Raw genomic sequence first — 15,720 nt, 5'->3', positions numbered from 1 at the left:
GGTACAGAATTTATATTACATTTATTTATGTCTTTTCACGTTCTTTTACAATCGCCCTCACTTGTTCTCCTTTTTACTCTCATCTTTCCATTCGAATGGCAAAAGGGCACGGAGACGAATTCGGTGTCTCTGCAAGAACGATGTTACCTCGTGAATGCGAGGTAAGTCTTGTGCAAGCCGAAATCTGGCTTTTCTAAATTACATTCTGCGACTCGGCTTGCGCAAGGGAATAACGATATCGTGCATAGTTGAAGACGTCCCATGCCGCGTGCTGTACACGTGATGGATCATGTTTTTCGAAACTTTCCTATTGGTTTCTGAAAGATTTACCTGTGCTGTCGGGAATAATACGGAATTACTAGTGAATAAAAAAAAACATTTTGGAAAACGAGAATGGGATCGTCGCGATCATTCAACCGTGCACGCTCTGGTTTGCGAAAATAGGATAAGAGATACAGTTGTTGACATTGATCACGATTGTTGGCACTCTGTTAAAAAAAACTCGTCTTCCACGATAAACATATAAATTCTTTTTGCTATAAAATTTTTAGCAAAAGAAAAGTTTGTTTCTCGGAATTAATTGGTCAAATGCACTTGTTTTTGTACGTTCAATCGTTATATTCAACGATTGCAATTATACTTTATTACTGCTAATGAACGAGATGTAAACCTGTTATTATATATGATGCCTGTTTTGTTATTATACATGATACTGTATCACACGACGATATCGCCGAATCACAATAAGGAAAATATTCTATGATTAAAATTAACTTGTGCTTCTTTCAACGAAGCATTCAAAGTGCCAATAACTATATCTCTTATTCTACTTTCGCAACCCGTCTCTGGATTTTGGCGCTATGTGCGAAAGTTCGAACCGTTTCATACGGGCTTAAATAATATCGTGTTATAGACGCGCTGACAAGCGCTTAAAAAGAGAAATCGATCTTAATTCATGCTAAAACACGTTTTCGTCGATGATCGATAAATCGACTATTAAACGTATTTGAATCAAACTACAGCACATCCCGCGTTTAATTTGTACATTGCATACAATTACAGTACCAGCGATGTGTGATGAATACGCGGTTGAATCAGTCGATCTGTTCGCTTTCTCGTAGAGTTTTTAGGCTGGTAACTAATAATTACGAATTACTGGTCTAACTATAAAATGCATTATGATATTTTAAATGATATTTGGATGTGTGAATTTTCTGTTAAATTTGCACTTTATCTTTGTCCTTTTTCCATTCAAATAAACTGGAGTTCGCTCAAAGATGACGATTTTCCGCGATAGGCGTATTTTAATTACTCTGCAGTCGGATTCTGTTCAGCTGTCTTCTTATTTCAGGTCAAAGATTGGAACTTCCTCAAAAGTATTTAGCGATCTCGATGATGTAGTGCCTGTTTGGACTTTTATTGCAGTTCGCCACCTTTTTGTGTCTGTTGTTGTTGTTGTTGCTGTTCCCGCTGTTGTTGTACTTGTGCTGTATCCTTAATATGTTTTTCAACCTGTAGATAATAAAACAATTAGCATTGTTCCTAATCTATTTTACATTCATATATTCCTTAATTTTTCATTTTTCATGCAATGTATTTTTCTGTTTTGCATCAATTTGCAGTAAGAAATTAAAAAAAAAGATTTTGTAGAAAGAAACAATACTTTAAAATAATTAAGCTTTCTTAAACTTTAATTAAAAAATTAACACATCCTTTCTTGCGGTGCTAAATAATTGTCCTAAAATCGTATTTTGTTAGAGACGTTACTAAACAAAAATAGAGCTTGTAAGTAGATAAAAAGAGCATGAATTAATAATATTTGCTCATCGTTTTTTGCATTTTTACATACCACTTTTTTTACATGTCTATATGCTCCAGATTCTGGATTTCCATGAACGTTGTCCACTTTGTATGGTGGTCTAATAGTGACATTATTAAATACAACAATGTTAGCTCCATTCCACGTAATATCTTGAATAGTCTTGGAAATAGCAATAAACAGCTTTTGTCCTTCTGGAGATACTCCGGCCTGCAGAGCCATTACCAGTCTCTTCTTCTCTTCAATCTGATTACGAGTTCTTGTGTTTAGCCTTTGCAAATTAAGGCTCTGTGGAGCTTCATTGCTCGTTGAACTAACTTCTCGTATCACTTGAACGTTTGACACGTAGGATAAATTTACTATGTGTACATCATGTAATGAGGATCTACCACTCGATGATGGACATTCTAAGAAATCATTGTTAAGAAAAATACTTTTTTTTAGACATAGCAGATAAATGTTAATTCTCATAATTAGATTTTAAGAATGAACTCTGTAAATTGCTAATAACTAATTTATAATAAAAAAGCAGTATAAAAAACAAAAAAAAAGTTTAATCCTATAGAGCGTTTTAATAAATAGCACTGCAACCATTAGCTTGCTTTTGCATCCAAATTCCCAAGTTTATTCATAATTGTCACAATAATTTTAAACTATTAATCATGCCTATAGAATGTGTATGATGCGTCTTAAAGAATCATCTTTTTCTTCAAAACTGTAAGAATCTCATTTATATCATAAGATGACATCGGAACATGTTCCACTATTTTGTAAAACATTCAATACCACTGAAATAATTCTTATACCTCTGATAATAAAGAAATATGTACTGTAACTGCTTATATCGCTGAAACTACACTCTATCAGAAACCATTAAGACAACCAGCTCACTCTAACAAAAAAAAAAATAAAAAAAATAAAATAAAAAACCACACAAGTGTATGATAAAAATTGTTTGAAACAAATCAAAATTCGTGCAATTGTGGTAAGCACTATGAAAATTGCGGTGGCGGTATATGGATGAACGACAACAAAACGAATGCATCGAAAGCAAGCAGCATGGTTGATGATGGATGACGAAAAGCTAACCTGACTTGCAATTCAAGTCTCGGACGAGATGCAAAGCGTGGATGGTGAGAACGTTGCGGCAAACATGCATGGCGTCGAGATACATTGGAAACATCGTACCGGCATGTGGTGCATGTGAATGCAAGGTCCATTGTGGCCTCGACGCCGTTATTTACACTGCGTCTCTGTACGATGGAGTGCATACCGTGCGCGCGCGCGAATGCCCGTCGTCAACGAACGTCGCGATTTTTTTCAAAAGGATACTTAATATCAACATTTTGGTCTGTGGATCGAATGCCATTACCTCACCTTCGATTTCCTTATCGTGGCATGTTTTACAAACCACCGTGCTACCGATGCTAAACCAGTCGCTGGCACCAGCCATTTTTGACTGCCGACAGAATCGCAATCGCTCCGTACGTCCTCTCGTGGCCGCGCCGTGTGACATTCTGTGATCGCTCCTTCGCACTCTGTTCGTACTCGACGATACGAACTACACGAACCTAGACTGTGATATGAATTCTCTGGATAGGAAAGGTAAGCCGTGCACTAACGCCCTCAGCACGTAGAGGCCGAAGTAAGAAGCAATAGACCAAAGTACGAATAACAAGGACAGGAATGCAAAGTGCAAGCATCGTGTAAAACAAAAGAAAATTATATAATTATAAGTTAAACAATTAATAAGTTGGGAAAAAAATCGTGCTTACGTACTACTTCACGTATTTACTTTTTGTTACGTGTAGAAAGTGTAATTAAACAGATTCAGTTACTGTGAAGTTTGCCGCTCAGACATCTTGAAAACCATAATATTTTGCACTCAGTCGCGAAATACGTTGCAGTAGGCACAGAACCGCGTTCGAATCGTTTCGTGTTTCCTGTAATTGTATTTTGCGTCTAAAAGTGAGTTTCGTATGAAAAGTTACTGTAAATTTTCTTCGTGAAGTGTATGTTCGTCGTAATGCATCAAACATCGCTGTACTTTTATTACGTCCGCGATTTCGATATTGGCGATTTGCTTCGTGTGTACGTGGTTAATCGACATTATCTTCGCATATTCCAAGTTCTCGTCGATATGCAAGGAAAATGCAATTATGGTATCATTATCGAATATGTATATTGTAAAGTATGTATGTATTTTTTAATTATAGTTGCATTGATTATGCTTTTCAATTTCAGTATCGACGATCAATTGTATGCAAGAAGTTGGTCGAAATTCTGTCTGTTTTCGAACATATCTCGAGTTCTTGCTGAAATGCATCAGAAATCTAATTAATTCGTGATGATCGCAAGGTATTTATGTGCCGTCAGATCTAGATTCCTAATAATTTACTACATCATCATTTCTAATACTAAAATATGCCAAATTATGTTTCTACATCAAACAGTAGTTCTGTTTCTTTTAGTTGTATTTTTTATATTTATGTATTTTATTTTTTCTTTCTCCATACATTACTTAATATATAGTTATTCTACATTACATGCAAAAAGTGCAGACCTAAAGTGCTGTTCTAAAAAGAACAGACTTAGAAGTTGCTTAGTAGTTTCAGACCGGCAATATTTTTTTCTGAAGATTTTACAGTTGGTCACGCGCCACTAGTCCCATAACTGTGTTCAAATCGTTCCGTACTTCTCGCGATTATAACAGCATTTCGCGCCTAAAATGTCGGGTGAAAAGTTATCGCGAGTGCTCTTCGTAAAGTGTTGCATATTCTCGTCGCAATGTATCAAATATTGCCGTGCTTTCGGTATTATGTCGCGATTTCGTATCGATATTCTGCTTCGGGCGTGTGGAGTCAATTGACATCTTCGTATATTTCCAATTCTTGTTGGGGTGCGTTGGAAGTGCAGAATACCAAGTATGTACAAACATATTGTTATTCCATAATTAGTTGCATTGACTGTTTTTTCGTAATACAGTCGATATTTTTCGTATTTTTTCATCATTAGGATGAGAAATACTTGGTCTTAATCTTGACTTCCCGCGTTTAATACCTAATCATATTTTAATAATTTCACTACCAATATATACATGATAACATTTCGTAATAATGAATATAATAATAAATTCATTTCAACAGCGATTATCAAAGCATACATGTCAAAATAAATCATGTAACAATATAATAATTACATGTTTGTGCAACTATACGTTTTTAATCTCTTATGTTTTAATAGTGACATTTACAAACGTGTTTGTGATATGCAATATATTGCTTTGATAAAAATTCTATAAATATGTAAATTCTAAAAAAAGCGACAACAAAGCCAGTATACTACATATTTACCAAGTATTCTACATATAAGTTGTTTTCCAGCAAAGGACACAAGTTGACACAAATCGACACAAGTATCACTCTGTCTTTGTTCGATATTCAATGAGCAACAGAGCGAATAATACTTTTGTGTCGCTTGTGTCTCTTGGTGGAAAACTTCCATAAAGACCTCTGATTTAATAAATTCCACTTTCGATAAAAGCAAATTATATTTTTATTTTTATAATAATAATACTAGCACTAAGTGCCTTATTTATTATTATCCTGTATTTTTTATAAGAATAAGGCACTAAGCGTCTTATTTATTATTATCCTGTAATGAACACACCAATTTTCGCGATTATTTTGTCGGCGGTTCTCGGACGCGTTCGTTGTCGCTCGTTGTCGGCTTGGCGGGTAGTTCGTCGGTCGCGTGGCGCGCTCCGTCTCCAGTTTACAATCGGCGCCTGATGAGTCGTGTCACCCGCACAGCCGGGTACATCTCGCGACGCGCGTAAAATTACGGAAGTGCGAGCGCTCACTAGCAATGTTGCATTATCCCTTAAGAGTCTAACAATAAGATACACGCGAGCGGAATGCACACTTCGGATCGTGATTCGTGTTTGAATAAAAATCAGCGAATTATGATAAGTCGATGGATTCATTTCCTTCGTGAGATATGACAGAATCAGAAATACGCAGTATTACGTGCAATTACACTGTGCCGTCGACGAAGATACTTAACTGAAAATGATGGTATGCCTTTTGTTAAATTTATTCTTTCACATAAGCTTTAATTAATGTAAGCTAATTTGTGATTTATTAATTATACATCCCAAAATGTTTCCGCGAAACTTCGTATATAACGATATATTACGATTCTAATGAATAAAACATTTTATGTAAAAAAAACGGTGATTATGATACAGTTTTGTTTGCGATATTAAAACGTCAGAACGGTAATATCATCGTCGTACGTTATTTAATATACGCGTAATTATTAACATTTCTCATTATCATGATGTTTACGTCGATAATATAAATTTTTGATAAAGATTTAAAATCCATTTCTCTCTTGAATTTTACATTCGTGGTTTCATACATCTTTAAAATTCATAACTTTTCGGAAAATCTACGGATTTACACACCTTTTATATTCCGTGCATTTTTTAATGCCCTGTATCTTTTATTCTATGGTGAATTTTATGTTGTACCGTGTTATATTTTTTTTATTGTTCTAAATTTTTATATTGTGCATACCTGTTGATTCTTGATTTTACTAAGCTCTACTTTTCTAGTATAAGCAATTGACATTTAATTCCATGAATACAAATTCTGTCGTAATTTGCTGTAATTACTATAATAGGCTTACTTATCACAAGCTGATTAGCTGTACCTATCACAAGCTTTTCTTAACGAAGCTAATGTCTCTGCTCTTAATTGCAAAAGCGGATTAAATCGCATCTCTTTTGCTTTAAAACAATTAATCTTTTGTATAAAAAAAAAGCGTTTTGATTAATTGATCAAGTTTGTTTGATACCACTTGATATTTTTATTACATTAAATTTTTCTTTAATGAGAAAATTTTCACGATTATCTAGTATATTATGTTATAAAACGAACATCCTGTTCTGTCAGCAGCAGATATTCAATAAATACTCTGGATTGACGTAGACAAATGCTGCCAAACGGGTCGTCGTTCGTTCATCTTCTCTGACGTGTTTACTCCTTTATAACTTGGCTCGCGTAAAGTGACAAATTTTTCTTGTTAAAATGTAGCCGCAAACAGATAGTTAACACGTATCTTTTCGCTTTGTACATTTTGTGTCTATCTCGCATTAGGGCGTAAAGATTAGTCGACTTGAGTTTTATTGTGGGTGAATTGCGAAATTTGAATTCGAGGACACAGTGGCGGAGAATAATGTCGTACGACTAAGATGAAGCAGTGATTTTCTTGTCTGCTTGCCGGCGTGAATAAAATATATGTGAAGATTTTCGAGAGAAAAGTGCGCGAATTGTATATATAAAATATGTACGTTTGTTTGCCTCATTTTTTTTCGTCAACAAATGCTTTTGCTTCACGAGCGTTTGCCTTATCTTTACTTGCATGACTCAATACTGATATGCAAAATGCCATGAAAACAACATTTGTTATATATTCTATAACAATAATAAAATTTTAATCGAGCATATTATCGCAAATCATCATACTAATGAGCGAAAAGAATTTGTGCGTATTTAATGATAAATATTAGTTTTCGATAAATATTAAATTCGTGCTTTAAAGAGCTCGACGCTGCGTTCTAATGAATATCAAGTAGATAAACAATTTGATCAACAATAATTAATAGAACACTCAAAAAAATGATCTTGCAATAATAGCTAAAATTTTCTAGGTGTAAAAAATTAACTAAAACAGATAAATGATTAGCAACTGTTGTGATATTGCATATGTAATTACTTAATCAGTTTAGATGACAGAAACAGAATATATATCTGTATTGTTTGTGAACTTTAAAAAGAAAGTTTCTCTAAAGCGCCTATCTATATAAGATCAATCACGTGTTAGATCATGCAATGAATAACATTTAGCAATGGTACCTAAATTTTTCAGAAGCTATTGCTAGAACATTACTGCTATAAATTCTATATGTGACAAACAATGTTTTCACAGATACGAAAAATAGCGATACATTCTTGTTGCGATATCTAGAAATTTAACTACATCAGCGAAATATTTTTTTGAGTGAAGTAAACCATTTCGTGGAGAATCTCTATAAATATTAAACGTGAGCGGAAAACGGAGCTGTCATTTAATTCTTCTTGCTTTGTTTGAAAATTTGAGAGTGCTTTTGACTCACTTCCTAAACTTGAAAAGCTTCTATCGGGATCATTTCTCATTTCTCGCAGCTTTATTATTGTTCCTTTCGTCTGTTCAGACGACTAGTTCACCTTGCCGATCACTTAATAAAATAAGGTGCATTGTGATCGTTTAATGAACTCGAAAATTCGACATACCCTCCGCTTTTATTCTATTTCTTTATACTCTTTGCTTCACCTCCAATTTCGTTGATTGTTCGAAGACTTTTTACTTCAATCAAAAATGAAACACGGTGAACAAAAACACAGCGTGGCAGCAGTTTATTTTTAAATTAGCTTAGTGAATTAAATGAAATTGAATTAAGTGGAATAGGAATTAAGTGGATAATAACATTTATTTGAAAGATCGTAAATTATGTCGGAAGAATAAACGAATGTATTCAGCACATTGAGTCTGCCCGTTTTCAGCATCGCGTTTAGCATCGCGCAAAAGAGTTAAGAATAGCCCTAAGCCTTCTTATTCAGTTGTTCTAGCTACAGAATGGCATCATTAGTCGTATTATAGTTATATAAATATGTCCACATTTTATTTCAGTATATTATAATTACAGATAATTACACCTAGTTACAGTTTTTTATTCCGCAATAAAAGTTCCGTATTCTTACATTTTTATATTTGTAAGAAAAAAGGAATTTTATTGCACATAATTTTTATAAAATTGATTTAGAATCTTTTACGCTAGCATTTTTTTATTTTTGCGTAAATCAAACTCCGAAATCATAAAAATTATCCGAAAAAAGAGTATAATATCAGAACGTTTTCATATTAATTTTGTACTTTGCATTTAATTTTTCGAACATTAATGTACGATTTTTAAATTTGTTAAATTCCATGCCATGTGATCTAACATATTTTTAACTTGAAATATGCAACAGCGACATAAAACAAAACGAAAAAAGTGCTTTTCTGCAAATCATCTTGAATATCGATTTTGTTCTGTTCATTTCCTCGTATAACGTTTTCTAAAGCAACAGTTCAGATAGTTACGGGTGCTATTTTCTGAAAAAACATAAAAACTTGCGAAGTAACGACAATGTAGGATCATATTGTGCGCGACTCAAGTACATCGTTACTACAGATAACAAATCATAATAATGTTCGCTCTTACACTCTTGTGCTCAGTTGCTAACTTGGGGTTATAATTCTTTAGAAACTTTGTTATTGCAATTGTACACAAAATTTTTACATATTGTACTTTGAAACATATATCATCTCTCTCTTATACATTCTCTGATATCTTTTTATATTTGCAAAAAAAACTGTTTTTTTATTATAAATTCATAAACATGTGCACTCTTCAATATGTTTTCATCATATTATGATATTCATTGGTTATGTTTTATAGAAGTATCTTTTTAAACTATATCTTTTCTAAGGTTTTTATTATTAAAAATTATAAATTGTATTTATATGCGCGGTTTGTGTTAGAACTTGTATTGTGTCATTATTCTAATAATAAGATTAATGAAAATAGTCCGCGTTAAAACAGTTTAAACAAGTTATATTTAGAATTAAGTGACTTACAAGTCTTCATTATAAATGTAAAATGATTTGAAATGCATTGCGAAATTGTACCAAGATAAATTAGATAAAAACTTTAACGCTTAATTGAGATAAATCAAATACAAGTCAAAATGCAGTTTTTTGTTTGCTAGTTGTATGTCTTTAAAAATATATTCGAACAACAGTATGCACTTATTTAATATTAGAGGAAACCTTGCGCTTCTTTTAATGAGTTTGTTTTGTCTTCAGTTTTGTCTTTAAGATTTAAATTTTTTTTGTGTCAAAAGAAATTCTTGAGCACACACACTGAGCGTTTGACAGAACGCAAGACAGAAGTTCTTTTTAGTATCATATATAATGTAATTCTATTGACAAGCCCCGATTTTTCCATTTTCTGGTTTGTTATGTCTTTCTTTTCTTTCCTTTTCTCCTTTTTTTTTTGTTTCACTGGCAAATACGATGAGCGACGTTGAACTCTTTAGCACTGAGCTTGTCAATAGAATTACATTATGTATGATACTAACAATGTACGATAATTATCACAAATTGCGGAAAATATTTTCAAGTAATAAGGAATGGAATATTTTTTCCTCCGGTTGAAAAATTTAGTCCAATCATGTGTCATTACAGGTGTATTAACATGCAAATATTCAATCTTTCTACTTTTAAAGATCAGCTATTCAACTTCATGGAATATAAATTTTCCCGTAAATTTTGAATTCATTTATTCTAGCGCATTCTGACAAACGTGTTGACAGTTGAAATTTTTTGTGAAAGGTTGCCCCGATTTTTTCATTTTCCGGTTCATTATGTTTTTTTTTCTTTCCTTTCCTCCTTTTTTTTGTTTCACCGGCAAACACGTGGAGCGAATGGAGCATTGAATGGACTGTTCATGCCAGTCCCATAAATTGGAACGTATCATAGAGTATTGAATGGCACGTGGTATTTTCTCGTTGATATAAATCAGCTCGTAGACGTACATATCGCAGATGCCGGCAAGGCCGGCAGGAAGCGAAATTAGGGCAAATGCGAGATACTCTCTGGTGTGTCGTTCTCAATTTTGAGGCAAGGAACAAGATGGTTTTACCCGGAAATTGATCTTACATTAATATCATCTTACGACACTCTGAGGTTTCATTGAGCGTGTCTCCGTCCTAGCGTGCAGAATTGCCTTAAAATCATATCGAAGGGTTTTCAGAGATAGAACTTTATATGATACATTTCATATATTTTTCAATAGAGCGATTTTAAGTTTGGAAGTATTATTATTAGATTATTGAACATAAAATATTGTATTTATATCAATAATCTTCAGGCAATTTAAAAAATTTGTTTGTGTCTTTCTTTAATTGATTCAGTGGTTGCAGACAGGATTTAAGGATTATTATAATCTAAATTGCTTTTTTAGCTTAGCTTTGTTTGAATAATAAATTAATATTTATTAAAAATCGAATCGTAATATCGAATCGAGAGTATATCAAAAGAAATTATTTGATTATAAATAAAAATCTTATATATTTTAGAAAACTATTTTATGTTATATTTTAAAAAGTAAGAATCCTTGGCTTTTTTGTATTCATATCAGTTAAACAGGTTCATAAACAAATATATTAATAAAAATGTGATTGAAAAGTTTAATATTATGTTTTTTACATTTTGTATTTGAGAAACTATTTTTATAATCTCATTTCAAACAAATGTGGAATGTTCGAAAACAGAAAAGAATTAAAAATTAAAAATTAAAAATATATTTTCAGCTTTGTTTCCTGGATATTAAACTTTTCGCATTCTCTCTTTTATGTTCACTTTCTATGTATGAAACTTATTACGTATTACGTATTATTTGTCTAACGCTACATCCAATGTACATAAATATAATGCGAATTTTCTTACATTGCAATAAAGTTATTACAATTTAAAGATTTGTAAGCAAAACTGAAGCACAGCTTTATAAAAGAATTTCATAATCAACTAATAATCTCGATAATCGAAAGAAATCACGCTTATAATAATATTTTATAACATAACTGAAACTTTTGCAATATAATGTTTTATGTGCAATTTCTTTTAGATTTGATCACTAAATGTTTCTAAAAGTTGTAAATTTTTGTGGCAGTATAAATTTTACTTACTTTTTTATCATATTACTAAAGAAATATTGAAGGAAATTTGATTTACATGATGAAAAAATTGTATGATCTCAAATAATACGAAAATTGTCAATAAGAAAAAAATTGATTTAAGTTCTTTTTCCGCACTTTTTATTTATAAAATAAATCGCATTTCATCTTTTGAAACAATTACGAAAGTAGAAATACACTTGTTGAGCAAATTGTCGAAAGTTTAGTTCATCTCAGCAGCGGTTTTAGTTGGTTAAATGAAGAAAACTTGGACTTCGTCTGCACTTCGGTTTGAGTGTTACCACTTGTGTCGTAGTGTATTTCCGGAGTTTGGTACACTATAGCGCCAAAGTCGTTTGTACTTTTCTAAAAAAGTAATCTGTACGTGACAGGCAATTTTCCAAGTTATTTGAAGAATAACGTAACGGGCAATAATATGATGAACATCTCTTATCATTTTCGTGTTCTGCCGATTTTAACGTAGTCTTAGTTATATGAATAAAATAGATGTTCAATGGAGTATAAATTAGTATAAATTAAATAACCGAATCAATACGAAGATATTATCGAATAATTTATGAAACTAGTATATTTATAAAATAGTTTGAAGGGAACATTTCCTAAGCAACTGACGGTGAACAGGCGAACATAAACCATTCGAATAAACGAGGTACTCGGGCATTGTAATCGTAACAAACTAGATGCTCCATTCACATGAATCAAAGTGACGTTACCGCTTTTGGTGCGTTTGCATGCAAAGTGCTATTCTCAGCATTGATTCACGTTACCCTTGCTTTCCTCAAAATCATAAAATTCATATTTTTCGAAATAACTAGTCACGAGCGTCTCCCTTTTTTTGTCAAATGCAAATCGATTACTTTTGTAGAGCGTCGTGTACGCACGCGAGTATTACGCCGAGGTTGTGGCGCCGTTCACGCTCGTCCTCTATAAATACAAATTTATGTCGGACACGTGCTACTTGTTTAGGGACATAAATCAGACACTACCGGCGTTACGACGGGCATCTCGTGCCCCGCGGACAGCGATCAGGTGGGAATGAGCGAGGCTTATCTCTCACCACTACCGGAGAACAATCTCGTGCGGAATAAATCACAGATCGAACGAGAGTAAAAAATGAAACTGAAGTACCATTAAATCGGTACCATGTGAAAAGGACATATATATAAGTTAACTCGCATATAAATATTTTCGATTGTATATTTATGATTAGCTCCGGAAAGATTAATAAACAGACAATTGCTGCATGTCGTCACAGTTAATTAATGGAATTAATTGAAAATTTACAAATTTAGGACAAATGTTTGGATGAAAAGATTTCTCTCTTTCAGTTAAATTATGTTGCAGTTTGTGTCGATGTTACAACTTTTGATGGTATAAACAAAAACTTAATTATATACGTGTATTAGTATTGAAGTTGTCATTTGCGTAACAAATTTACTTTTACATGTATTTGAAGACGTAGAACTAAATTGATGCGGTCTGGAATTTATATTCTTTTTTCAGTCCCCATTTCTATTAACCGCAATTCGGGAGAAATTTATGCGTTTAAAACTTCGTAAAGCTTGGTCTTTTAATACTTACAAGTTGAAATGAAGATATAAAAGATATAAAAGGTGAGCTGCGGTGTTATTGAGTTTCGAAATTCAAGCTAATTACAAAGTTTTCCCTCTTATTTGAAACATTTGCATGTTGTTTTGAACAAAGTCTTTATCTTAATGGTCTTTATCTTAACTATATTCACAAATACGGAAAAGCTATAGAATTTCTTGCCAATATATCCATTAAATTTAGAAATAAATATCCGTAGTTGTGCCGTTGCGTATTTGCTTCTTCGCTTCCGCGTGTTCGCTCGGATTACGCTACTGGCGGAAGAGGGTAAAACGGGGCGCGGGCTCATTGCCAGCTGGCTCGGGGCGGATACTCTCAATGACAAAAATCAGCGTGGCCGAAATAACGGTCAGTTATGGCCGGCGAAATTGGGAGACGAAACAGAATGAGGTAGCAGTGACGACGAGAACTGAACTTTTCGCATTACGTTTGAATCGCCAGAACGGCTAATTGTCTGCCGATCGAGTGCACGCGGTCAGCTGACAGCTTTAAATTAAAATCGCCGTCGGCGAGGCGTGCTCATGCGGTAGCGAGGATTCGCGCATTAATCAACCGAGACCTTTATCGTGAGCGAAATATTAATCTGTGCACACGTGCGACCAAATTAATTCGTTCACGAAGAAATCTCGGAAAGGAAATTATGAAAAATTATTATATAAAATTGCAATTAATGAAAGAATTAGTTAGAGTCTAAATGCGGTAAATGGTAAACAATAAAAATGTAATTAAATTATATAAATTATAAAAATATATCTATATTATGAAGGATATCTTAGACCAATCATTAATAATAAATTTCTGAGATTATTTTTAGACAAAAATCTTCATATAAAAATATCGAAGCTACAATAGTTTTAAAATAATAAATGTTTAAAGTTGATCATAATCAAATAATAAATGTTTAAAGTTGATCATAATCAAATTGTCAAAAATTTATGCACACAGGCACGTCCCATATTGATTTTTTTATTCCTTTCTATTTAAGAAAAAATCTGTTATTAACAGGTGATACGGTTAGTCTGTGAAATATCTTGTATTTTTCATTATGTTTAAATATATTTTTTCAATGATATTAAAATAAAACAAATTAAAATTGACTTACCGGCGCAATGCGCAGCAGCAAAGTTGCTCATAAGTTGATACTGTAACATACAAAGTACATCTAAATTATAGCAGCGTTTAAAATACAATAATTATTTGAGAAATAATTTATGCACATTAAACTTTCACTCATCTTTTATGCAAATATCTGATAGAAGAATAATATTTTTATATATAATAACCATAAATATTAAAAATTGCATTCTTTTACTGAATATTTCAAAGTTCCTATGTGTAATATTTCACATACAATATTTTACAAACTACAGATAACAAATAAATGATTATTTAAGTTGCTTCGCCGGCGACTGATGCTCTTCCTAAGCTTCCTTTTTTTCTCAATCGTTTTTACAGTCCTTCAAGACACTTGTACACGTTTGCGAATACAAAAATCGCACGATGTTTTAAACGACACTCCCGACGCGTACTTTTTGTCATTCGGACAAAGTAAAACTCGAATATCATCGTACGGATTACACAGCCGCGTTTGTAACAAGTAACGACGGAAAGGGTGAGAGATTAAAAACTACAGGAAATAATAAAAAAGTACTATTGGAAAAGATAACACGACGATACGATCGGTCTTGTACGAGGTGCGAACCGTCGAACGATAAAGATACAAGAAACATATGAAGGATAAAGTTTCGACGATTCCAATTTGGGGATGTAAAAATGTGCGTTTCGATAAAAGTCTAGTCAAAAGAAGTACAAAAGTAAGAAAGAATGAGAGAGAGGGAGATATAGATCGCGCATTAAAGACGACGAAAACAACCCATCAAATGCCGCGAATCGGCCTCGAAACCCTTAATACTACAGTATTTATCGAATATTTATCGAAATCGAAATAAAATCAAATTTAAACTCGGTTTTGTAAATGTTCGATAAATTCTTTAAGAATGTTAAGAATTTTGTGATTCGCGATGTGTGGCGGGAATGTTTACGTCGTCGCGCTTCATATTCCCTCTTTTTCTTTCTCTCTCACACACGTCTTACATATTTACATGTATATTTTTGGTTTTTTCCGCATTCTTCCAAATTGGAATCGGCGACTTTGTCCTTGATACGTTTATTGATACCCCTTTATCATTCGCACGGCGGCACGTGTACGGAGTAGATTGCGGCATGTTATTTTCTCCAATAATATTGTCCTTATTACTTCCCGTTTTCGATCTCATTCTTTTCCGTTTACCTATTACGGAACGTGTCGAACGTGTATCCCGTGCGGTGATATTCGAGTCTTATTTTGTCCGAATGATAAAGTACGCGTCGGTAGTGCCATTTAAAACATCAGACGATTTTCGTATTCGCGCCGTGAACGCGAGTGAGTGTCTTGAAGGACTGCGAGGA

At 33.1% G+C, this 15,720-nt stretch overlaps 2 protein-coding genes across 8 annotated transcripts in view; one reads left to right on the top strand and one right to left on the bottom strand.

The window, feature by feature from the left end:
* Positions 1 to 2: 2 nt before the first annotated feature.
* LOC105672715 (protein LSM12) lies at positions 3 to 3,394 on the bottom strand. The gene is made up of 3 exons (XM_012367840.2): positions 3,152 to 3,394; positions 1,850 to 2,226; positions 3 to 1,512 (listed from the first exon to the last, which is right to left on the bottom strand). The coding sequence occupies exons 1-3, from the start codon at positions 3,333 to 3,335 to the stop codon at positions 1,417 to 1,419; spliced, it is 657 nt and encodes a 218-aa protein (XP_012223263.1). The 5' UTR covers positions 3,336 to 3,394; the 3' UTR covers positions 3 to 1,416.
* A 99-nt stretch (positions 3,395 to 3,493) lies between these two features.
* LOC105672712 (QRFP-like peptide receptor) overlaps positions 3,494 to 15,720 on the top strand; it is an 85,479-nt gene continuing 73,252 nt past the window's right edge. For 2 of the 7 annotated variants that reach the window (XM_012367821.2, XM_012367818.2), the window contains exons 1-2: positions 3,494 to 3,981; positions 4,064 to 4,177. The gene's annotated coding sequence lies outside the window, so the exon portion shown is untranslated. Of the gene's footprint in view, positions 3,982 to 4,063; positions 4,178 to 4,334; positions 4,744 to 5,472; positions 5,896 to 15,720 lie in introns of those variants that run through there. The other 5 variants (XM_012367822.2, XM_012367819.2, XM_012367817.2 and 2 more) reach the window with 3 other exon arrangements.

This window comes from Linepithema humile, chromosome 3, assembly GCF_040581485.1.
Source record: "Linepithema humile isolate Giens D197 chromosome 3, Lhum_UNIL_v1.0, whole genome shotgun sequence".
In the NCBI taxonomy this organism is placed as follows: Eukaryota; Metazoa; Arthropoda; class Insecta; order Hymenoptera; family Formicidae; genus Linepithema; species Linepithema humile.
The sequence above is the reverse complement of the archived record's forward strand: the minus strand, read 5'-3'. Positions and strand labels throughout refer to the sequence as shown.